The sequence below is a fragment of the Vulpes lagopus genome, chromosome 10, assembly GCF_018345385.1.
Source record: "Vulpes lagopus strain Blue_001 chromosome 10, ASM1834538v1, whole genome shotgun sequence".
Lineage (NCBI taxonomy): Eukaryota > Metazoa > Chordata > Mammalia > Carnivora > Canidae > Vulpes > Vulpes lagopus.
The window spans coordinates 25221429-25245271 of NC_054833.1; the positions used below are offsets into that span (position 1 = coordinate 25221429).

The 23843-nt window shown below is 45.6% G+C and overlaps 1 protein-coding gene across 4 annotated transcripts in view; it reads left to right on the forward strand.

The window, feature by feature from the left end:
• EXOC2 (exocyst complex component 2) overlaps nt 1-23843 on the forward strand; it is a 215243-nt gene that overhangs the window by 78666 nt on the left and 112734 nt on the right. For all 4 annotated transcript variants that reach the window (XM_041769948.1, XM_041769949.1, XM_041769950.1 and 1 more), the window contains 4 exons: nt 7953-8098; nt 8294-8375; nt 9331-9433; nt 14735-14853. In XM_041769948.1, coding sequence (XP_041625882.1) covers nt 7953-8098; nt 8294-8375; nt 9331-9433; nt 14735-14853 — 450 coding nt within the window. The remainder of the gene's footprint in view (nt 1-7952; nt 8099-8293; nt 8376-9330; nt 9434-14734; nt 14854-23843) is intronic.

Here is a 23843-nt window from a genome sequence, read left to right on the forward strand (position 1 = left end):
CCCTCTGCCTGTGTCTCTGCCTCTCTCTCTCTCTCTCTGTGTCTATCATGAATAAATAAATAAAATCTTAAAAAAAATTTATAGAAATACTATGGGAAATGTAACATTTTTTTTTGAAAGGAAGACAAGAATAGATGAGTATGAATGTAGTTTAGTTTGCTTAGATTATTAGGACTGCTTTAGTCTTATACGTGATTACACACCAATTTGTATGCTTTTTTCTGAGTTATTTTAAATGAAAGTTTTCAGAATTCAAAAGGGCAACCTTTTTCACTTTAAGCTTCTAAAGGTAATGTTGGCTGTAAGAAACACTATTTTATTCAGAATTTATCAATATTGATGCCTTTCATTGAAATTTTTTTTCTTTTCCTTGACGTGTATTTTTTATATTTGCTTCTGATGAACCTAACAATTCCTTCTTGGTTTCAAACCAGGGATGAAGGGATGACTATTAATTTATATCAAATTCACATATCCAACTTTATGTCTTTACTTATTCCAAGAGTATAGGACAGTGCTGTCCAATAGAACTTCTGTGATTGTAGTTACTGAGCACTTAAAATGTAGCTATATTGCTGAGGAATTGACTTTTTAATTTTTATTTAATTTTAATAAATTTAACTTTAAATTGAAATAGTCCCGTGTGGCTAGTGGCTACATATTACACAGTGCAGGTAGAGACAATGTTATAGAAGTATTCATAGTAGCAGCTGTGATGGTTAGTAGCTAAAACTTTTGCAGTGCTTGCTAAGGGTCAGGTATTGCTGTAAACATTCTCTATGTATTTAGTTCTCTGTGCGACTTGTGCTGTTATATCTATTTTTTTTAAAGATTTTATTTATTCATGAGAGATACAGAGAGAGAGAGAGAGAGAGGCAGAGATATAGGTGGAGGGAGAGAAGCAGGCTCCATGCAGGGAGCCCGACGTGGGACTCGATCCCGGGTCTCCAGGATCAGGCCCTGGGCTGAAGGTGGTGCTAAACCACTGGGCCACCCGTGCTGCCCTGTATCTTCTTATTTTTTTTTTTTTACGTAGACTCCACACCCAGCATGCAGAGCCTAACTCTACATAACTCCATTATTTCCATTTTATTGATGAAAAAACTGAAGCTCAGAAAGATTAAATGAGTTATCTAAAGTCATATAAGTAGTAAGTGGCAGAGCCACTTTACATATAAAGGGATTTATATCTAGAAATCTGGCTTCAAATCTTTTTTTAAACCAACAGAGCTTGCTGTGCATGGTTTTGCTAGGCATGAATTTCAATCACCACAGTTGGGTTAAATGCACCTGTCTCCCAGCAGCACAGTTCAGATTTCCATTATCATAGTATATTTGTCATAACTGGATAAAGTACAGAAGTGGTTGCTAGTTGTTCAGTCCACAGATCACTCCATAAATAACAGGTGTGAAAGATGATCAATGAGCAATTACCTTTTTTTCTTCAGAGTTTGTCTGTGACTGTCACTGTTCATGCACAGACAACAGATCATATCGTTGTGTGGACTCCTTGTCCCCCAGACATAAACTCGGATGGCTCTTTGTAGAAATGGATAACCAAGGGAGGGGATTGGCCTGTAAAGATGAAAGTACATTTTTTAAAAGATTTTATTTATTCATGAGAGACACAGAGAGAGAGAGAGGCAGAGACACAGGCAGAGGGAGGAGCAGGCTCCATGCAGGGAGCCCGACGTGGGACTCGATCCCAGTCACAACCTGGGCTGAAGGCAGACGCTCAACCAGTGAGCCACCCAGGCGTTCCATGAAAGTGCATTTAAAAAAAAAAAAAAACAAAAAAAACAGTGATAATAGTGAAGTTCAAATATACCCTGACTGGAGTTACAGACAGTTGGGATGGAGCAGACAGTTGGGATGTGGGCACTGCTGCTGGTCAAGAGGCTGGAGTCATGCAGCCAGAGGAACCCAGTAAAGGTGAATTTATCAATGGAAATGAGGGCAGTAGAAGAAAAGGATGAAGACATCCTAGAGGAAGTGGTGCTGAAAAAAGTGCTCAGAAACAATCCATGACATTCAGAGTACAATGGATAAACTTAGAAAGGAGTATGATTATTTGTCAAAGTATAAAAAAGATGCTTGATACGTACTGTAGATTTTATGGTGAATAAAAGCAAGCAATCTTGATAGTTTTTTACAAAGAAATAGAACACTTGAGTTTTCAATGTTCTAATACTCTAAATCATCATAGTTTATTAATACTGGTTTTACTGTTTTTTTCAGTTTCTTACTGCCAACAGTAAGCAGATATTTAATGTTGCAACAAACATTTTTAAGTCACAGAACAATGGTGATTTTCTCATTTAGAGTGTTTGCTTGGTTTCCGCTTGCACAGCTGTTTAAGCGTTTGTGCACACTGCCAGCAGGGGCTTATTCTGTGTTGCACTACCTCTCTCAGGAGAACACTGGGTGCTGATTCTTAGTCCTAGTCCTGTGAGCATTTATTGAGCACATGCTGGCTTCATCTCAGGGATGTGAAGAGAGTACTTCTGCGTTATTCCTACGAGTTCACAGTGTAATGGAAAACACGGTGTGAAAACTGTTTGCTGCTGGTGATCCTGGGGTGCACCTGGAGCCTGCACAAGGTGCACCTCATTGAAAAGTGCAGTGAGAGGCTCTCAGGAGAGTCGTAGGAGCCCTGAAAGAGGAGTCGGAGGTATCCAGGCAAGCAGAAGTTGGCACATGGCAGCAAGTGCACGCGGGTGTCCAAGACGGGACAAGCCTCATGAGGAAGGAGGCCCGACTCGGGCAGGAGACGGTCTGCAGCCCGGGGGCCCGGGTCCAGTGTGCCAACGGGCAGGTGTGGGATACGGGAGTCTGCTCAGGATAAACCTTCCGTGTCGTGTGAGGATTTGTCTTTATCCTGAAGATTGTTGGTGAGACATTGCAGGATTTTTTTTTTTAAATTTTTATTTATTTATGTATTATAGTCACAGAGAGAGAGAGAGAGAGAGGCAGAGACACAGGCAGAGGGAGAAGCAGGCTCCATGCACCGGGAGCCCAACGTGGGATTCGATCCCGGGTCTCCAGGATCGCACCCTGGGCCAAAGGCAGGTGCTAAACCGCTGCGCCACCCAGGGATCCCCACATTGCAGGATTTTACCTAAAGTGATATGGCGAGCTTTCTAGAGAACGTCCGCCGCCTGCACGGAGGGTGGGTGTAGAGAGCTAGACTCGAGGCCAGGGGCATGGGACCCAGGTACGCGGCGGTCATGTAGAAACAAGCGCTGGGGACTTAACGGGGAGATGGGAAAGGCGGGTGGGGCTCCCAGTTTGCCGTGGGAAGTGGGACGACAAGAAGACGTCTGGCCTCGGGCAGAGGCAGAAGGAGCAGGTTTGGGTCACGAGGAGAAGAGTAGAAGGTAAAACTTCTGTTTGATTTCACTCGTTGAGTTGGAGATTCCCGAGCGTGGTACCCAGGAGCCTCTTTCTGCCTCACTATATCCAGGTGTGTCACGTTGAGCCCGTTGAATGACCTTTCTGTGTTTCAGTTGCTTGCACTACTGCATGGACGTAAGAAGGGACATAAGCAAGTTTAAGTGAATTAGGAATTAATACGTGTTCTTAGAATAACTAAGAAGAATTTAGAGGCCTTAGCAAGGCTTTAGAACAGCACCGAGCGTGGAGTAAGCCCTCCGTACGGTGTAGAGGTCTACTGTGTCTTTATGCCACTCACCAGAGCTTCCCAGACTCTGTAGGTTACAAGGGATCCAGAGAGGCTGAAATGTTATTTCTTCCTCCACAGCATCTTCGTTCTTTTCACTCTTCTTCCTCAGCCCTTGCCAAGGGCAGGTAAACCGGGAGCCTAAGAGTTGATTGTGCAGCCTGTACTGTCCTTCCTGCCAGAACCTGAGCAGAGCAGCTGTCTGCTAGATTCAGGGTCTTGTTCTGTGTCCCAAGTCCCCCAAAGCTGACATGCTCCTGCTTATTGCCCTTCTTAGCCCAAAGGGAAATCCTCAGGGTTCCTCTTAGGGACTAAATTGGTCCCATAGGATGATGCTGGAATGTCACAGGAGATGCTCTCATGGGATCCCCTTAAAACAGCCAAGGCTGATTGGATTATATTCAGGATGGCCAAGAATAAGGGACTTCTTCATGAGGAGTATTTGTTAAAAAACTATTGTGCGTTTAGGGAAAGTATAAAGATTAGTCTTTATTAAAAATACATTATTATTGGCCCATGCCATTTATTACCTCCCCATGACTTATTTTAAAACTGGAAGTTTGTACTCCTTTACCCCCGTCGCCCATTTTGCCGCAGCCTCCACTCTGGCAAACACCAATCCATTCTCTGTATTGATGAGTCTGGGTTTTGCTTTGTTCTGTTTTGTTCTTCAGATTTCGCATGTCAGGGAAGTCGTATGGTATTTGTCTTTCTCTGACTTCTCTCATCTAGCTTAATACCCTCAAGATCTATGCCGTGGCAAACAGTGGGATTTCATTCTTCTTTATGGCTGAGTAGTGTGTGTGTGTGTGTGTGTGTGTATGTGTGTGTGTGTGTGTGTCCGCGCACGTGCAGGCACACACCATATCTTTCAGGATTACTAGTAGGCTAACTGACACCATAAGGTGTGTATGATTTTGGAGTCAGCAACGCAGAGACGGTAGTTGAATGTAACAGGATTGAATGGTTTGATCCAAATCCTACGTGTAAGGTTGAGAGAAGAAAGACGAGGACTTAAGCCGCTAAGGAACATCAAGCCTAGTTTGTAAAAAAGAAATTGACTTAGTCATAGGCTGGTCAGTGTCTGACCATTGGCATTCCAGAAAAGAAAAGAAAAAGAAAACTAACCTTAATATTAGCATTTGCCAGGTGCAAATTTTCCCATCACGACTGATTCCAAGCTATCAATTTGACATCACGGACTAGAATTTGAGGAATGGGAACAGTTGGCCCCTGGGAGCAGGATGGAGCTCCTCTGCCAACCCAGGACCCCAGTTGTCTGTACTTTGGTGCTGCCGAGGTGCAGCGTCCAGCGGGGCTCTCGGAACAGGCATCAACCCGTGGTCATGACACTCAGTGTGCAGTACTGTGTGACGGACGGTAGCGTCCCTGCCCATTTTCCGTAATCCATTGGGAGAAACCGAGGCACCTAGGGTCGGTCGTTAGGTCTCTCTGAGCTCCTGGCTTTGCTGCGAATTTAAGTGTTCATGTCAAAGGCACTTGAAGCGACTGGGTCCTTTCATGTTTCCTTTCCTGCTCTCGTCCAGCTTCCCTTTTCCTAGCAGAGCCAGTTGTGTGGTGTGTGCGCTGTGCGGGCCTCCTTCTATGAGCTTCATCCTCGGGCTTACGTCAAGCGGAGGGCAGAGGTGAAGAGTCGCTTCTGGCATCTGTGGTCTCAGGGGTCGGTGCCGTGAAGGGACCAGTAAGATGACGTCAAAGTAAGGGAAGGCACAGTGCCTCCTTCACAGCAGCGTCCTTGAAATGATGAGGTAGCATTAGACTTCCGTGACTGGTCCTTCTAGATGACCGGAGATCTGGTACGATTACATTTTTTTTATTGTTAAGGATATAAGATCAGTAGGGGGATAGTGCAGTTGGCAGTCACTTTTCTTCCCGTCCTTTTCCGGCTCTGTTGAGATCGGACTGACCTGCAGCAGTGCGGGAGTGTAGGGTGTGCATCTTGTTGATTGGCTCCTCCCGGCTCTGCAGGACGGTCACCACCGTTGCATCCACTGGCGCCTCCGGCCCAGCTCGGAATTCTGGTCTTCGTGGGGAATACCCTGGAGGTTCCTGTGGGCAGTGTTCAGGGGTACGAGGGATACGTAGCCCGTCTCACGGTGCCCTGCACTGGGGCATCACGTGGAGGGAAGCTCTGCGGCTCCTGTCGGCCCTGTGGCCCTGCAGCCCTGTGGCCCTGCAGCCTGTGGCCCTGCAGCCTGTGGCCCCGTGACCCCATAGCCCTGTGGCCCTGCCCCTGTGGCCCTGCAGCCCTGTGGCCCTGCAGCCCGTGGCCCTGCAGCCTGTGGCCCCATGACCCCATGGCCCTGTGGCCCTGTGGCCCTGCAAGCCTGTGGCTCTGTGTGCCATGGCCTGTGGCCCTGCAGCCTGTGGCTCTGGGTGCACACGGGGTGCGGGGGGCTGGGGGGGAATGGCCCCCGGGCCTGGGCTGCAGGCTGCCTTGATGCTCCAGTGGTGTGAGCGCCTGCGACGCCGCGACGGGAGCTGCAGCTCGTGAGCTGCTGGCGGCCCTTCCCTGCTCGCACAGATCCTACTTCCCCTGCTTTCCTTTATTTGGTCACCGATATAACCATCCAGTTACCAGAGTCGGAAACCCCCAAGATTTCACGGGGAGTGCAGGAAATCCATAAGGCAGGAACAGTTTACGGATAGAAGTAATTTGTGAATCAAAATGATTTCGTGGCATATTTCTCAGTGTGTATATATTGAAATTCTGCATACATCTCTATAAAGGTAGATTATAATTTCATAGTTTATAATGTCTACCTATGAATTTTTTCTCCAGAACATACTTATTTAGTGACTAGTGAATTTTCTACTTTTACTTATTTTCATACTTTTTAGAGGAGTTAAAGTTATTAGTTGGTATTTCTTTCTTACCTTTAAAATACAGTGAGCACATTCTAATTTTGAACACTTACACTTTTGTCCCAAATTCTTTCATTGTGAAAAAAAAAATGTGCTTGGGAATTTAGCATCCACGGCCCATGTATAAGTAATCGACCTTTTAAAAATATTTAGCGGCATTTCCGTATGTTTTCATTTATGAAGCCTGAAATCATGAAGTTTATGTTTTTAAATGATAAACACTTAATTTTCTTGGAAGAAAAATGTTTTACCCCTAATCCGATTACAAGTTTTCATTTAGACACTGCTTGTGCTCTGGTGGGAAAAAGGGAACATATTTTTTCTCATCTTCTAGAAATTTAGTCTCCTGCGTTGAGACCATGTGGTGAAAACAGCTATCTTGACAAAGGTTTCTATTAGGCCTTTAAAATTTCAACAGAATTTAAACATCATCTAGATAAAACAATTACGTTACAAAGACAACTTTTAGCAGGATCCGGCCACCCACAGTGTGGACTGGAGGATATGGCATGCGAGCCACCCAGCGAGACCGAGGTGATTTTTTCATCTTTGCTTAAAGTACAGTCAGTAGACCAGATAATGTAGAGACTTTTTATGAGCAGCCACCAAGCAGCCAAAAACAGTTGTCCTTTTTCTCCCCTTTCCTGTGGCTTAATTAAAAATAATTCACAAGTCGACAAAGTTAAACCCTCTCTGTGCACAGTGAGTCTCGCTCCAGATAAAGCACCTCTTTCATTTATGGTGCTTTGTGCCGTTTGAAGCCTTCTAGGCAGAAAAAAAAATCCCATATATAAAGTATCTAGTTTGTGTATGAATTGAATTCGGTGGTTTAAGAAGTAAGTATCGATTACCTATCGATAGGCTAAATAAAGTTCGCCCTTTAAGTTGCTTGTGCAGTTGTTCGTGCCTGCTGCCTAAGCAGGTCATTTTTTCCAGAAATAGGATCGGTTCCACAGCTCCTTTCGAGCAGCGCTCCTGCCTCTCTCTCAGACTGTGTCTCTCACGAATAAATAAATAAATCTAAAAAAAAATGAGTATTTTCTTCCTGTTTTAGTACCATGTAACACAGACACGGACCCGAGAGCGTTGAGCGTGTGGCGTCCAGCTGAGGCCTGAGCGAGCGCAACCGTCCCGGGCCCGTAACCGCCGTGGAACGTGGCGGGGGCCTCCGTAGCCGTGGGCCCGCGGGCCTGGCAACGACGGCGGTTTTCAGGGGGATGCGGTTCCCCGCGGGTGAAGGGACCCGCAGGCAGAGTGGAGACGGGTCAGCCAAGCACCAGAGAGGGGACGCAGCCCACGTCCGAGCGCGCGTGCTGAGCGCAGACGTGGGCCAGGGCAGCGCCCGTGTGGTGCCCTGCGTGAGCCGCCCTTGCTTTGTCCTCAACAGGAGCGAGTAACACCGCGGACACGTTATTCCAAGAGGTGCTGGGTCGAAAGGACAAGGCGGATTCCACTAGAAACGCGCTCAACGTGCTCCAGAGATTCAAATTCCTCTTCAACCTCCCCCTGAACATTGAGAGGAACATTCAGAAGGTAGATGCGTGCTCCTGTGCCCGTGCCACGCTGCCCTGACCGTACAGACCTGCTAAGTCTCAGAATTTGAGGGCTCTTTAAGGCTTAAAGACATTTAATTGAGATTCTGTTTTTTTTTTCTCTTTCTTTTTGGAATCTTAACCAGATGTGTTCATGATATTTTACTGACATTCTCCAAAATGTTTTATTTTAAAGGGTGATTACGATGTGGTCATTAATGATTATGAAAAGGCCAAGTCGCTCTTTGGGAAGACGGAGGTGCAAGTTTTCAAGAAATGTAAGGTTTATTACTTTTTGATCTCCTGCTTTCCTTGTATGGGAAGAATGTGGAATGCATTCTGCAAACGAAGTCACGTGCATTTTAGTTTTTGTTTACTCTTTTGAAAAAGCGAGACGATTACCTCAAAAATAACATGGCTTTTCTTACCAAGATGTAGTGAAAATGAAAGACCACGGCTATGGGATAGATGAGTCATGACGTTCTTTGCTGCTTGTTAACCATGTTGCCACTAAAAAATCCTTTCTACTGGAAAGAATTAATAACAGATATTTTATAGAGATGGGAACCCACAATTTTAATTTTCTCTCTTTAGAGAAGCCATTGTTAAGGGCACCTGGTGGCTCAGTCAGTTACGGGTCTGCCGTTGCTCAGGTCATGATCCGGGGTCCTGGGATCGAGCCCTGTGTCGGGCTCCCCGCGCAGCGGGGCACCTGCTTCTCCCTCTGCCCCCGTTCATGCTCTCTCTCTCTCCCTCTCTCTCAAAGAAATAAATAAAATCTTAAAAAAAAAGCCACTTTCAATGAATTCTAACCTTCTTTTAAAGTGAGCTAAACTTTTGAAATGATCTCTAGTGCAGGAGTTACAGAAAATATGAAAAGCCTGGAATGTCCTGTGGTAATGCCTCGTATCAATTAGGAGAAATATCACGGGGCTTTAATCAATTAGTAAATGAAATCCATAAGGACTCAGAAAGCTTAATTCCATTTTTTTATTGTGATAAATGTACATGCAGTGAAATGCACAGACCTTACATCTTCCAGGCCAGCGAGCCTGACAGATGCGCACACCTACATAACCCACACCCTGGGCAGGAGGTTTCCGTCAGTGCGGGAAGCTCCCTGTGCCCCCTCTTAGTCAAACCCTGTCCCCCAAGGCAGTCACTGTTCTACTTGCCATAATTTCTTTAAGTTTCCTTTCAGTAAATCTTATATGTTCTTTCCTTTTTAAATAGACTACGCTGAAGTAGAAACACGGATTGAAGCTTTAAGAGAATTACTTCTGGCTAAATTGCTTGAGACGCCATCGACTTTACACGACCAAAAACGTTACATAAGGTAAACCACCACCTGCAAGCACCTTGATAAGTCGCATGTTTCTGTGTAGCCCTGGGCACGTCATGTAACCCCGGAAGCTAACTTGGGGGAGTTAGCACGCTCATGAGATGGTGACGGGGGAGACAAATAGCAGAAATTCACAGGTACCTCCTAGGGCACACCAGAGCTGTTTTGTCTGCCGGTAAATTTGGGAGTCGTCAGGGCAGGGAGACTGCGTGTCGGGGCAAGGGAAGCGGCCTCCCTGCAGGCGTTTCCCCCTGCTGCTCCGTGACGGCCTTCGCAGCCTCGCGGGACGCGGTGGTGCTGCACCGAGTGGGCCCCCGCAGGCCACCGGGCACGGGCTCCCCGTGTGTTAGACGTACGGCACCGTCGTTCTTCGTGCCGTCGGGTGGGCCCCGGCTCAGCCGTGGACAAAATTGTGAAAGGTTTTTGTATCGAATAGAAAAAATAAAAAAATAAATTTAAAAAATCGCACTACCATAAAAAGTGGTGGACACCGCAGGGCATGACGAGAAGGCCTCAGAAGGAAGCCGTGCGCATGGTGTCAACCAGCTGTCCCTTCGGGCGGCTTACTTGCGTTCTCAGTGTCTTCCTCTGGGAAATGACTTGATGACACAATCCGCGTCTCAGGGCAGTTGGAAAGACAATCAGGAATACATTGAAGGGTTTAGTACAGCAACTGGCACATAAGCAGTCAACAGCTTCTATGTATGTGATGTTCATACCAGGATTTGGAGGCGGCATGTGCATTACAGGCCTTTTATATCTATGATTGAAGAATATTAACGTTACTTGCTGCCGGCATATTCTGAATGTGGCCTTTGTCCTCAGAATAAGCTGTTACTTTCCAAACTTGATGCCCCCTCCTTAATCGGTGAAGTTCATGGAATATACAGTACTTATAAAATAATAGACCCACGGCATATGTTTATGCATTTGGCTGTTGTCACCATATGACCACTGAGATAATTTGCAGGTGTGAGAGAGGGTCGGCCCCAAAGCTGCGTGTTTGCAGGGGAGGGGACGGGGTGCACACGCAGCCCTGTGTTCTGGGTGCCTGAGAACAGGAGCAGCATGAGCCGTTGATCTTGCCAACACATTTGTGTGGCCGAAGGGGAAAGGGACAGGAGACGTTGGAAGGGGAGGCGAGAGCTCGGACTCTGCCGTGACCTGGAGCACGTAGGACGCTCGGGCAGCGTGTTACATGAGCGGCGAATGTCATTTCTAGTCCTCACCATTGCCTTGCAGGGCGTTTGTCCGAGGCCTGTTACCAAGGCGGGGAAACCGCCGCAGACGTTCTTGCTCGGCGCACACAGCTCAGAATAGGACTCCTGTTCCTCTGCTTTCAGAGCCCGTCTCTGCTTTTCTCTCAGCTGTCTCCACAGGAAAGAATGTATTGGGATTTTTTCTGTCTTCCAGCATCGTGAAAATTTAAAGCTAGAAGTAAACCACATGTTAGTTATCCATCTGCTTTTTTTTGCTTTTTTTTTTTTTTAACATATAAAGAAACAATTCCAAGGAGGTTAATCCTCTTGTCCAGGGTTGCACAGCTGGTTAGTGTCTTATTATCTGTATCCGACTACGCTACTTAATTGTGCTTTGTATTTATTTACCTGTTTATACTTATGCTTTTAAATTTGCCAGTAGTAATATGTTCATGCTTATAGAATGGATGATTTATTTATTTAGTGAATCACTACTTTGTAGTCCTTACGACCAAGATGTCAAAAAAAATTTTTTTTAAATGGCCTATTGAGGTGCTTTTTTCCTGTCATTTTAAAGGGAAAAGACAAGAATGTCAACAAGAATATCAAGTCGTTGACTTATTTGTAATCATGATTTTATTTTTGATGGTTTGAGAAGACACCGAGCAATTAATTCTGTTATCCTTTTTTAAATTAAGCTTTTAGTTATTAATAAATAAGGAAAACAACATCACAACCAGGTCAGATGTCTGTTGGACTTGGGAATCTATGACCATAGGCACTCTGAGCATCAAGTGGAGATGGAGACTTGATGCTTTATCATCAGCAAAGTACATCTTTAGTAAGTTCTCTTACATAATTGAAGTTACGCGTGGTGCGACAGAAGATCAAATCACTACTGTATCGTTTCACTCTGGTTTGCTGTCTTGTCCAATTAAAAACTTCTATTTTTACTCTCCTTTTTGTAGCTTCACTGAGAAGCAAAGTTACATGTTTTCGGTACGAATGTGAGCCTGTCGCCGGTAATTGTTAAAAACTGTGTCAGAAAACGGCTAAAAAGATCAGTGCTTAAAGTTTAAAATATCGAGCCTGTGCTCATCGTAATCATAATTAGCATTTTTTTACACTTCCCCTCTAAAAAAGCTGTCAAGTGTTCTTTGATGTACGGTTTTAGAAGAAGCAGCAGTAACGCGCACCACGTTTTAAACAAAGATCTTTGAACTGCAGCTGTGGTGGGCTGGTGGGCCGGTGGGCCGGTGGGCCGGACAGCCAGGGGGCTGAGGCAGGAGCCGCTCCGGCCAGCTCCACCTGTAACTTGATTCCCTGGAAGCTTGGCTGCTGAGGCTTAGCCACCTAAGGCCCACTGGAAGGCTTACCCACGATGCAAACGGCTGATTAACATATTTGGTCTCCTATATGTGTTACATATTCTGTTCTTCAAATAAAATAAGCCAGAGGAAAGAAAATATTAGGAAGAGAATCACAAGGAAGAGAAAACACACCGACAGCAGAGTGCTGGAGGAGCTCTGCGCACAAGTGGAGCAGCTGTTCAGGCCTGCGTGTTCAGCCCTTGCACTTCCTTATGCTGCCCACTAAAGGGAAAGACGACGTTTATCGGATTAAGTCACTTAACCAAGGAAACGCCTACCATAGGCCGTACTTTTGCATCGCGACGCTGCAGAGTCTGCGAGATAACACACTTGTCTTTCTTTATAGAGCCCTTTTAATGTGGTACCTTTAACAAGATGACCTCAGGGCTTACAGTTGAATCTTGCCAGGGCCTGGTCACCACGCTAAAGAAACCAGATTTTAAGAGTGGTTAAGCAAAAGAGTTTGATTTCTCGAGCTGCACTGAGCTCTTAAAACGGACCATTTCTGTTCCTATTCAGTAGCTTAAGAATTTAAAAGGAAGCAGCCTCCCTGGAAGAATGTTCCTGTGCTTTACTACTAACATCTGAGGAGAAAGTATTGCAGAAGTCCTCGGGGCAGAACAGGCCTGTGAAAGGAGAACGCCGGGACAAATCTCCAGCACAAAGGGGTGCAGTCACTTGTTTTCTGGAAAGACGGCGCCGTGTACTGTACGGCAGTCGTATTCTAGGTGAAAAAAGCCTCGTATTGGGTGGCGGTATCGATGCCAGGCTAACTATGTTGTTAGGTTGTAGTTGCCGTCCTGGGGTCCTGTTAACTGATTCGTCCTGTTCTCAGCACAGCCACAGCCTGTGTGCTGCCTGCAGCAGTCAGGGAAGGGTAGAGGGCCAGCTGCTGGGCCGACCTCCAGGCAGCCCTGTACCAGGTGAGCCCCCACTGTTTAAGGGCCCTCCCTTTTTTTTTTCCTTTTAAGATTTATTTATTTATCCATGAGAGACACAGAGAGAGAGGCAGAGACACAGGCAGAGGGAGAAGCAGGCTCCCTGCAGGGACCCTGATGGGGGACTCAATCCCGGGACCCCAGGGTCACGCCCCGAGCCTAAGGCAGATGCTCCACCACTGAGCCCCCCGGGCGTCCCTGAGGGGCCCTTTTGTAGGATGATGAAATGCCCAGCTGTGCCCAGAGCCCAGACTGTCTGCATTAGCTTGTAAAGGTCAGGGTAGAGAGTTCCCAAGTGTGACGTCAGAGGTCTCAACATTTCATTTATTGCTGACTTATTATAAAATGTTTCTCGTCTAATTAGCTGCTCATTGAGATGCCTGTGAGTAAGGAAATACCTAGTAGTCCTGGAGGAACGTGGGAGCGAAGCATCTGGTGCATCCCTCAGTGATTAGAATGTGGCTACAGGTCACAGCTTGTAACCATTAATTAACATTTATTATTGGACAAGAATGCTTAACCCCAAGACAACAGACAGCTTATGGTTTAAGAGTAATTTCAAGACAATAAATTCAGCTTTTGGAGTTGATTTAATTGGATTTAAGTTATTGCAGGAGTAGGCTCCCCCCCCCCCCGCCCCCCGCCATCTCTGGGGTGTTTTGCATGGGTCCAGTTACCTGTAGTGAACTGCAGTTGGGAAGCAGGTGATCCTCCGTGTGACGTGTAGTCGGAAGGTCCGCCGTAGCCCAGGGCTGCACCTGCTGCCTCCATCGTCCCGTCCCTTCACCTCATCACACGGGTATTTCACCATCTCCTGTCCTCAGAGGAACAGGGAATGAGGACAGGACAGTAAGTGAGAAAGAGACCACATTCCCCTGACCTCAAGTGCCATGTATCATACATTACATCTGTTTTTTTTATTGGTTTCGTTGTTCATCTCTCCTGCGCCTAATTGTACATCAGACGTCACCGTAGGCATGTGTGTACGGGACCAACCTGCCACGTAGGGCTCCGTGCTGCCGGGGTCTGGGTGCCCGCTGAAGGTCTTGGACCACCTCCCCCGTGCATGATGGGGAACACCCGATGTTTATGTGTCTCCCAAGGGCTGAGGCCCAGATCTTGAATGATATTTGTCAGAAATTGTTCAACTGAAATGTATTTCAATTCTTAATCCGAGTTTGGATATTTTAAGCACAAAGAAGACTTTGCATATTTGAAGAACTATTTAAAACCTAAAAGAAATGCTCACCTGTACTGTATTTTCTAGAGAGAGATTTTTCCCAGAGGAGTTGAGAGCTAAATGCTTACCCTGGGAGATCACACAGGTCATGAAGGTCGTGTCCCACTGCCTGGTGGCCGCCCTCGGGCCAGCGGGGAGAGAAGACTAGTGAGATCAAGAAGGTCACCGGGTGTCCTCTGCTGGCTCCCACTGCTGTTTGCAGTGACGGAGAACCACTCCGAGCTGAATGTACATACAGAGACTAGTTCTCACTGAGTGTTTAGGATCATCGCAGCTTGTCTTTGTCTTCTTGGCGGTCTTTTTAAAACGGCCTTATTTTTTTTTTTTAAAAGGGTTTATTTGTTAATTGCATGAAAACAAATTTGAATATATTTCAGTTCAAATTAAGTGTTGAGGACCAGTGTTCACAAGTGCTTTGTTAATTGATGAAATTCTAGATTTTCTTTAAAAAAAAAGCGATGACTTAAAAATACGCTAGCTTTCCTTGGTCCTTAATCATGGCTGCACAGAGGAAGCCCACGTGGTCAGCCTTTGCTTTGCTTTTCCAGGTATCTGTCTGACCTTCATGCGCCGGGAGACCCTGCTTGGCAGTGTATCGGGGCCCAGCACAGGTGGATCCTTCAGCTCATGCACAGCTGCAAGGAGGGATACGTACAGGATCTGAAAGGCAAGGCCGCGTCTCTTCCAGGGCATTGTGCTTCTCCTTACTGTCCGCTTAAGGACAATAGTGGAAATGCTTAATGATTAATTTTCATGACATCTCTACTTGTTTTTTGTCTGTTTTGTTTTGTTTTTGTTTTTGCTGCTGGTTAGCATTTCAGCTGAGTGAATAAAAGGGAAGGGAGAGAACTCTCCTGATAGACCTGTTTTATGGTCGACACAGATTTCACTTAAGAAATAGTCAAACTTGGGGGCTCCTGGGTGGCTGGGCTGCTTAAGCACCTGCCTTCGGCTCAGGTCGTAATCCCCGGGTCCTATGGTCACTCACATCTTGCTCACGTTGGGGCCCCCGCTCAGTGGGGCGTCTGCTTCTCCCTCCTGCTCTGCGCCCCCCCCCCCGCTCCCTCTCTCTCATTCACTCTCTCTCTCAAATACATAAATAAATAACATCTTTAAAAAAAGGGAAATAGTTAAACTTCGATGGGAAGTAACACGGTGTAGAAACATTAGTCTTCCATAAATGATAGCGGTCTACTCCTGTTCATCAAATACGAGTCGAACCCCTGCAGGCGCCAGGCGTCGCGCCAAGTGCAGACGGACAGTGGTGCAGATCCCCGACCCCAGCAACTAGTTGGGATGATGGCACCGTTGAGTTGGGGAACACAGAGCAGAAAATCATTTTTTTCCTTTTGCTTGGACAGTCTCGATTTGGACTTGTCTGACCTGCAAGGGAAGATTCCCCAACGTATCTTGAATTTGAAGAGCAAGAGATTTGGGTGTGATCTGTGTATAGATGGTCCCGACACTTGATGCATTCACCCGAGAAGGTGGAGCAAAGGAGAAACCTTAGGACAGAATCGTGGGGGGCAGTACCTACGGGGCCAGTAGGAGGGAACCGGGGGGTGCAGTGTCACAAAGCCAGAGGAGATGCGTGATCAGCAGCATTTTAAGGTGAATAAGATGATGTCCCTTTAGATTTAGCACTCAGGCGACTGTTGGTGACCTCGGGAGGTGCAGTTTCAGCAGCGTGAGGTGCCAGATGCGTACGCAGCATAAGGCCGGGGGATGCTTCCAAGACAAGGCTTCCAGAAGCAAGTGCAGTCACGTAAGGACAGTCCTGGCACAGAAGGCAGCAAATGGAGAGCTTACAACTACTTATTGGTAACAGGTTTCGTCATGAATTAGTTGGCTTGATTTTGAGTACTTTCCAGCCATGATTTTGTTCTTTTCTCTTCTTGATATTGAGGAAAATCCAAATATCTTTTTTATTAACAGCACATCAAGCTTCCCGTTAATGTCGTTAATTACTTAGTAGGCGTCGCAGGTGAAAATGACCTCACGGATACGCACAGTCTGGTCTTTAGGAATGTTTAGAGGGCCGTACGGATCTCTATGTTATTAGGACTTTCAACCTTAACTGCCCATCAGAATCCCCCGGGTATTTTTAAAGACCGTCAATTCCTGGCCTCCACTTCATTCCTACTGATTATTTTAGAATCTCGGGGTCCAGGCCTCAGCATTGTTGAAGCTCGCAGGTGAATCAGGCAGGGTCTGGGTCCCTAATCCGGGCACCATGTGCTGTGCTAGGGCCCGGTGAGCAGGACAGACGTGCTGTGTGGTCTGGTGGGAGAAGACTCACGTGGCGATGATTATGAAAGGTTCGTGGAGCAGGGCGTATAGAAATCTACTCGAGGCCGTTCAGGGGGAGGTCGGAGGTCCAAGGAAGTTTTGTAGAGGAGACAGTATTTGCATTGAGCTTACGTGGTGAATATCCGTTATCCAGATGAAGAGGCGCGGCGTAGCCCGGATGCCTAGAAGGTGCTCGTAAACGTCACCTGCTCCCTGCTTCACTAAGCAGGTCATGGGCACAGCAGTGCCATTCTCCAGGTTAAAGGAGGCTGCGTGGTCTAACAAACGGTTTTCCTACTTATGCTAAGAAGACACAATGTGACTCTGTAATTGGTCATGAAAATATTTGAATATTTGGAATGTGTGTAATTTATGAAGACAACATAGAGACTATTTGAAATTGGAAAACTAGGGATCCCTGGGTGGCTCAGCGGGTGAGCATCTGCCTCGGGCTCAGGGTGTGACCCCGGGGTCCCAGGATCGAGACCCACATCGGGCTCCCTGCATGGAGCCTGCTTCTCCCTCTGCCTGGGTCTCTGCCTTTCTCTGTGTCTCTCGTGAATAAATAGATAAAATCTTAAAAAAAAGAAAAGAAAAGAAATTGCAGCAGTACCATGAAATTTCGTATGTCTTCTTGTCGCATCCATACCTGAGATACCTGATGGCCACTATTCATTGCCTACGGCCTGAATCTTTCTTGACGGTAAATGGGCACACGCTTTCTACCTCATGGATTGCTTCCCCGCTGTCTTGATGTTATGTCCTGCTATCTGTATTCATCCAGAACCATTTAAAATCAGATGTCTGGGAAAAACATGATGAAACCTAACGTTTAACTGGAGCCCTCCCTTTTCAATTCACTGACCACACACTTGCTGCAGAACTTGCTCATCACTTAGGAAATAACGAAAAGAATGTATATTTGTTAGGGATGATTGAGCTCGACTTAAAGTTATTTTCTTCAGTTGGTCTTTCTGATTAGGAAGTAAAAAAAATAACAGTTTATAGCTCTTTGAATTTACTCCACAGATTTCATACACCACATAATGTAAGTTTCCTAAATATATTAGTTACACATTCACAGGTTACATTTTGATTTTTGGTTGACATCCAGGAGAACATGCCTACCAGCCGTTTTTTATTGTCCCCAAATACTACTAATATGAACAGCATAGATAATCCTAACATAGAAAAGCCTTTTACCTGGAAAATTGGTGTGTTCTCTGGGCTCATATCAGAATGAGCTTTTATGATTTTATTTTGGAAAATTAATATGGTAAACTAACCTCCTGTGTGTCTCACCTATTTTTTCTTTTTTTTTTTTTTTTTAAGATTTTATTTATTTATTTATTTATGGGAGACACACAGAGAGAGGCAGAGACGCAGGCAGAGGGAGAAGCAGGCTCCATGCAGGGAGCCTGACGCGGGACTTGATCCCTGGACCTCCCACGGGCCACGCTTCTCCACCAGGGAGGCCGGGGAGGCCGTCGGCAAGTTCTCCAGGTGCAGGTGTGGGAGCAGGTGCAACAAGACGCGGGATTTATGAAGACGACGAACAGGATGAGGCAGTGCCTCAGTTCCACCTGCCGCTTCACTGCGAACTTTCACTGTTTTTATTCCGGTATTCTCAGGATCCTTTTTTCTTTTCTTTTCTTTTCTTTTCTTTTTTTTTTTTTTTTTTTTTAACGATTTTATCTATTTATTCATGAGAGACACAGAGAGAGAGGCAGAGACACAGGCAGAGGGAGAAGCAGGCTCCTCGCAGGGAGCCCGATATGGGACTCATTCCCAGGACCCCGGGGTCACGCCCTGGACTTAAGGCAGGCGCCAAACCGCTGAGCCCCCCTGGGATCCCCCTAGGATCCTTTTTTTCTAGAGGAAACCTCGTTGCATTCTAAATCTAAAGACTGAATTGTCAAGTCCCTCTATTAGAATATCTGTACTTGGACTTTTAACGCTGGTTGTAGTTGTTTGAGCAAACCCCCAGGCTGCAGAACAATGGTTAAGCACCGAGACAGTCCTGTGAAATAAAATACAATTTTAAATAGTTAGGCGATAAGTATTTCAGACAGGAAAAGGTTTCTTGATGTCTTCTTAAGTAAAGTTGGTTGGTCTTTATGCATGAATTTAAGAAATGTAATTAACATACAAGTGTATTTTTGAAGTCCTAAAGTCTTTACACAGCTGTTTGAGAAAAAAATGTCAATCGTATTTAGTCTTGTGGTCTTCAGAGAAAATCTCATAAGCAAAGATGATGATAGATTTTCAGAGACAGCAATCCTACGTTAAAAAACCACCTTTTTTCCAAGATTCTTTTGTATATAAATTATTTCTTGGCACAGCTAGGTCATTAGGTCATAGGTTGATATTCTTAGGAACACTGCGTTAGATCTTTTTTTTGTTTTTTGTTTTTTTTTAGAGAATGGGGATGCTTTCCTTGACAATACACTTTTTTTTTTTTTTTTTTTTAAGATTTTATGTATTTATTCCTGAGAGACACAGAGAGAGGCAGAGACCCAGGCACAGGGAGAAGCAGGTTCCATGCAGGGAGCCCGACGCGGAACTCGATCCCAGGACTCCGGGGTCACACCCTGGGCCGAAGGCAGACGCTCAACCACTGAGCCCCTCGGGGATCCCCTAGATCTTTCTTTGGATCCCAGTTTTTCTAGTAATGACATGTGCTGGACCTAGTGGACGGTGCCTTCCAGAGGATAAGTTCTGGAGCACAGAACTCCTGTTGTTACCGTCGTACCTTAAGGAACACTTTGACGTTCATCCCCAAATACTCCTCACTACTCTTCCGTGACCTGCCTCTGTAGCCCAGACGTGGTCTTTTGGTTTTTCTAAGAGGAGACAAAGATGGGGGGGGGGGCGCGGAACCGGAAAAAGAGTAGCATTCAAAACACTCATCAGAGCTGAAACACCAAGGGAAGGCTTGGCCCGTTTCTCCTTCCTTCCCGGCCTGAGCTGGCTAATGGTTTTGCTGCCTGCCCGTGTCCACCGCAGCCCTCTGACCTGAATCGTCACACACAGAAAACTTGTATTACCGCCTTGTAAGAAGTGTCAATCCTCTCTTAAAATTCCTATGAAATAGGTCCAAAATTAGACTCAGTTTTCAGGTTTCCTGTCAGGAAAGGCCTTTGCTGAGCCCCCTACGGACAGTCTCAAACAGGATGTTTAAAGGTAGGCTTCAAAGGTGTTTTTGTTGTTGTTGTTTTGAAAATGAGTCTGACTCTTAAAATACATGCCGGCTGGTGTCTAATAACTCAGGGGAAAAGGCGTCAGCCTGTTCCTGGAGCAATTACTGCCTTCTTGGAGACGTGTCCTTAATTAGGACTTCCCGAATGGACATTTGGAAAAAGGGGCACAATAGGAGCAATGGCTTAAGAAAGCAATAGGCTCCTTAAAATATTCACACCACAGAAGAAAATACGCTTTCGTGTGGCTCAGGTGCTCTTTGGAAACTTAAGGGATGGTGTGTCGCACCGGAAAGGCTTATTCTGAATCATCACAGTGTGGATCTACTACGGAAGAGAAAATGTTAAGAATAGAGGTGCTGTGCTAAATAGCTACTCTTTAAATTTTTCCAGACACTGAGCAGATTATTACTTACTTGCGGAAATAAAAATATTTGTCTATCTGATGATCTTAAGATATAAAAGGCTATATTTTCAACTCAAGCTTATATATTTTATAGGTCATGTTCAATTTTCTGAACTTACATAGTGTAACTAAACTATTTTTCATGATATTTAAAAAATATAGCCTGACCTTTGTGTACATTAATATGTGTGTGTATACACTTTTAATTAGTGGAGTTAATAAATATAATTCTGGTACTTTTATAATGTATGGTTAAGAAAACTTCCTGTACCCTAGATTAAATTGCAGTCTCAAAAAACAGTAATTAAAAAAACCTAAAAAAAAAAAAAATTGCAGTCTCTGTAGGAAATCAGCAGCAGATTCGTCAAATTTTCTATGGAACTACAAAAATATTTCCATGGTCAAAAAGTAAAAATGTGTTGTTATACCTATATTAAATGTTTTAATAAAATCATAATGTTTCTTTTGAAGTTGTTACAATGAGGTAGTACATAAGGACGGTCCTTTTATGAAATGTGTTTTCCGGAGATTTAGAGAACCGTTTCTCTTCTGAATGTTGATAATAACAGTATGAATCCAGGTTAGTAGAAGTTTATTTACAAAGAAACCCAGGAAAGGCGCCCCTGCAGCCGCTTCAGATAGGAAATAGTGCTTGGATGCCCACCTGCTCTTCCTGAGACACAGCCCCAGCTCTATCTGCTCCCTTGTTTTTTGTTGTTGTTGTTGTTGTGACTATTTTTTAGATTGGCTTTAGAAGACAAAAATGCTTCTAATGGGATTTTATTCACTTGCTTTGAGATTTATAAGCTGTAAGGAGGTATGGAAGACAAGTGGAAGTGCTGGCGTCGGACTGCTGGAGAAAACCTCTCTGCAGCACAGTGGCGTCCGTGCACCTCTCCGCTTTGTCCTTTTCTCAGAAAGAGAAGAAACCCAGGTGATGTTCAGAACGCCATGAATTGGATTTACAGTGCATTCCATCAGAAGTCATCACTGTTGTTTGTGAATAGTATGAATTCATACAAGCAGCGTTAATTACCTGAGTGTGGATCTACAGGTTTTTATATAAGGATCGTAGATTTGTTTTTGATCTAATTTGAAAAGACAATTGTAACTGCCAAATTAAAATTAAGACTAGTAATGAATACTCCTAATTTAAGTAATGTTTTAAAGTTAGTGGCCTGGGACGCCCGGGGGGCTCAGCGGTGGAGCGTCTACCTCCAGCCCAGGGCGTGACCCCGGGGTCCCGGGATCGAGTCCCACGTCGGGCCCCCTGCATGGAGCCTGCTTCTCCCTGTGTGTCTCTGCCTCTCTGTGTGTCTCAGGAATAAATAAAATCTTTAAAAAAAATAAAACCAAGTCAGTGACCTAGGACTTCTAACAGCATAGCATTCATTTGTAAAATAACAGCCGCTAAACATCGTAGGAAAGAATTGATGAAGATCCTGTTTCTCCTATTTTGTACTAGATTCAATTCACCTTACAATGAATGAGTGGCTTATCTTGGTTAAATCAGAGGCTTATTTGAAAAGGACTTTTCCCCCCAGTTTCTTTATCCCAGCAGCTGGTGGTTTTCCACTGCCTTGGCTTACTGTCCATCTGGAAGGAGGCTTCCTGCAGCTGGGAGCCGTTTCATGTCTCATCCACGTCCCCTGTCCTGAAGAGAGAACACATGTTTGATGATGCTTGTCAAGCACGCGTTGAACGCTAGCGTTAACTGGTAGTTGTAAAATACGCACTACAAATATTTTAATTCTGTGTTCTATCCTTGTGTAATAATTCTGTTGCTCACATATTCTAAGCACGTTTTCTCTATTTAGATCTATATATAATCACAAAAAAATAGGATGCTCTAGTAAAAGCATAAATAGTTTTGATACTTGCCTCCCCAGCTTGTTACAAATACCTGGTTCTTGCCTATGTGGCTGGTGCTGGCTACTAAATAAATACTGCTTGTGGCTCACACCTGTGGTCTTGCTTTTAAATCCCATTTCCTCTTTTTCTTTTTTAAATATTTTATTTATTTATTCATGAGAGACAGAGAGAGAGAGAGAGGCAGAGACACAGGCAGAGGGAGAAGCGGGCTCCCTGCAGGGAGCCGGACGTGGGACTCGATCCCAGGACCCCGGGGTCACGCCCTGGGCTGAAGGCGGCGCTAAACCGCTGGGCCACCCAGGGATGCCCCATTTCCTCTTTTACCTACTGTTCTGAATGCTGTTAAAATGCACCAGAATTCCTGCTTGGAACCTGCTTGGGACAATCGTGACACCCTCACAAGTGGAGTGAGGTCAACGGGAGTACGTTGAATATCTCCCCCTTTGCTTAATTCGGATTAAATGATTCTCTTTAAATGGAGGAAGTGCCCCGGTAGGAACTTTAAGTATAGAGAGAAGAAGAAGATCAAAAAGAACGCTTTTATCTGTTGACATAGGTCTAATTTGTGGGGAGTTTGTAATTCTGTCCTGGTGGCCCTGGCTCCAGGCTGAGGTTCTGCGTGTGCCCGTGAGACAGGGTCCCCAGGCCGCCTGTGCTGTGCGGAGAGGGGGGTGGGGGGGACGGGGGGACTGGGGCAGCTGGGGGTGGCCAGGGGGGCGGGGGGTGGCCGAGGGTGGCCAGAGGGGGAGGGGGCCCAGGGGGTGGCTGGAGGGGCCGGGGTGGTGGGGAAGTGTGTTCAGCGGCGTGCGAGGAGCCCGCTTGCTGCAGGAGGCCCGAAGATGGGTAAAGACGGCACCTTTGTGGGCCTGGCCCCCCAGTCTGCTCCCCCCAGCCTGGCCCCCCAGCCCGGCCCCCCCAGCCTGGCCCCCCAGCCGCAGGCCGGCTGCCTCTGCCTTGGGCCGGGCTTGCTGAGCAGACTCACTGCCATTTGCATTGAAAGTCGGGGACACTGGCCCAGCTTGAGTCAGGAAGTTCTGGAGGGTTCGGGAGGGTTTGGCCGACACCTGACAAGGTTTCCTGGAAGTGGTTCGGAGTGCGAGGTGGAACGAGCATTTTCTGTAGATTCCTGACTTCATTATCGGTCGGAAAAAAATCAAGTCTTTCAACTTGTTAAGAGCAAATTGTGAAAGATTGATAGTTTGTTTTCTTTTAGAGGACGTTTGATGATCTCTACACTGCAGCTTTTTACTCTTTTAAAACTAGGATTGTTTCATTATTGTTCTGTAGCAGGCAGCTTCAGCAACTTTTGAGAATAAATTTCCTCTTTTCTCCGAATTAAACAAGTTTTCTGTCATAGTGTTCCAGAAATGGTTTTTCTCTCATGTTTGTTAACGATCTGTTCAGTTTCTCCTGCGTCCTCACAGTTGGAAGAAGAGCTCCCTTTGCGAACGGGGGTAGCCGGTTACAGAAGCTTTAACTGGGAAACAAAAGACGGATTCTGAATTTGTCAGTAATTAAGAGGCTTAGTCATTATTATTATTATTTTTTTTTTTTAGAATTTTAAATGTTTGGAGGTTTGTTGTTTTTTGTCCCCAAGATTCTTCTTCAGGCATCTGTACGTAGGCTGTGCATCCTTTCCTCCGCTACATTGGTAAAACCGTAACTTGAACACTGGTTTGCGGGATGTACAAGACTTGGCTGCACCCTCTTGCCCACCCCCAGGTTTTGTCTGTATCATTTTTCCTGCACACAGCACCTGGCATTGTCAGGGCTAGAAGTTCTGTGGCACCGGTGCTCCTGCTACGGGGGATGTGCCTACGTGGAACTTTGGCTCCAAGGTCATCTTTCCCCTGCAGTTATTCCCCACACATCTTTGTTTATCACCCAATAATT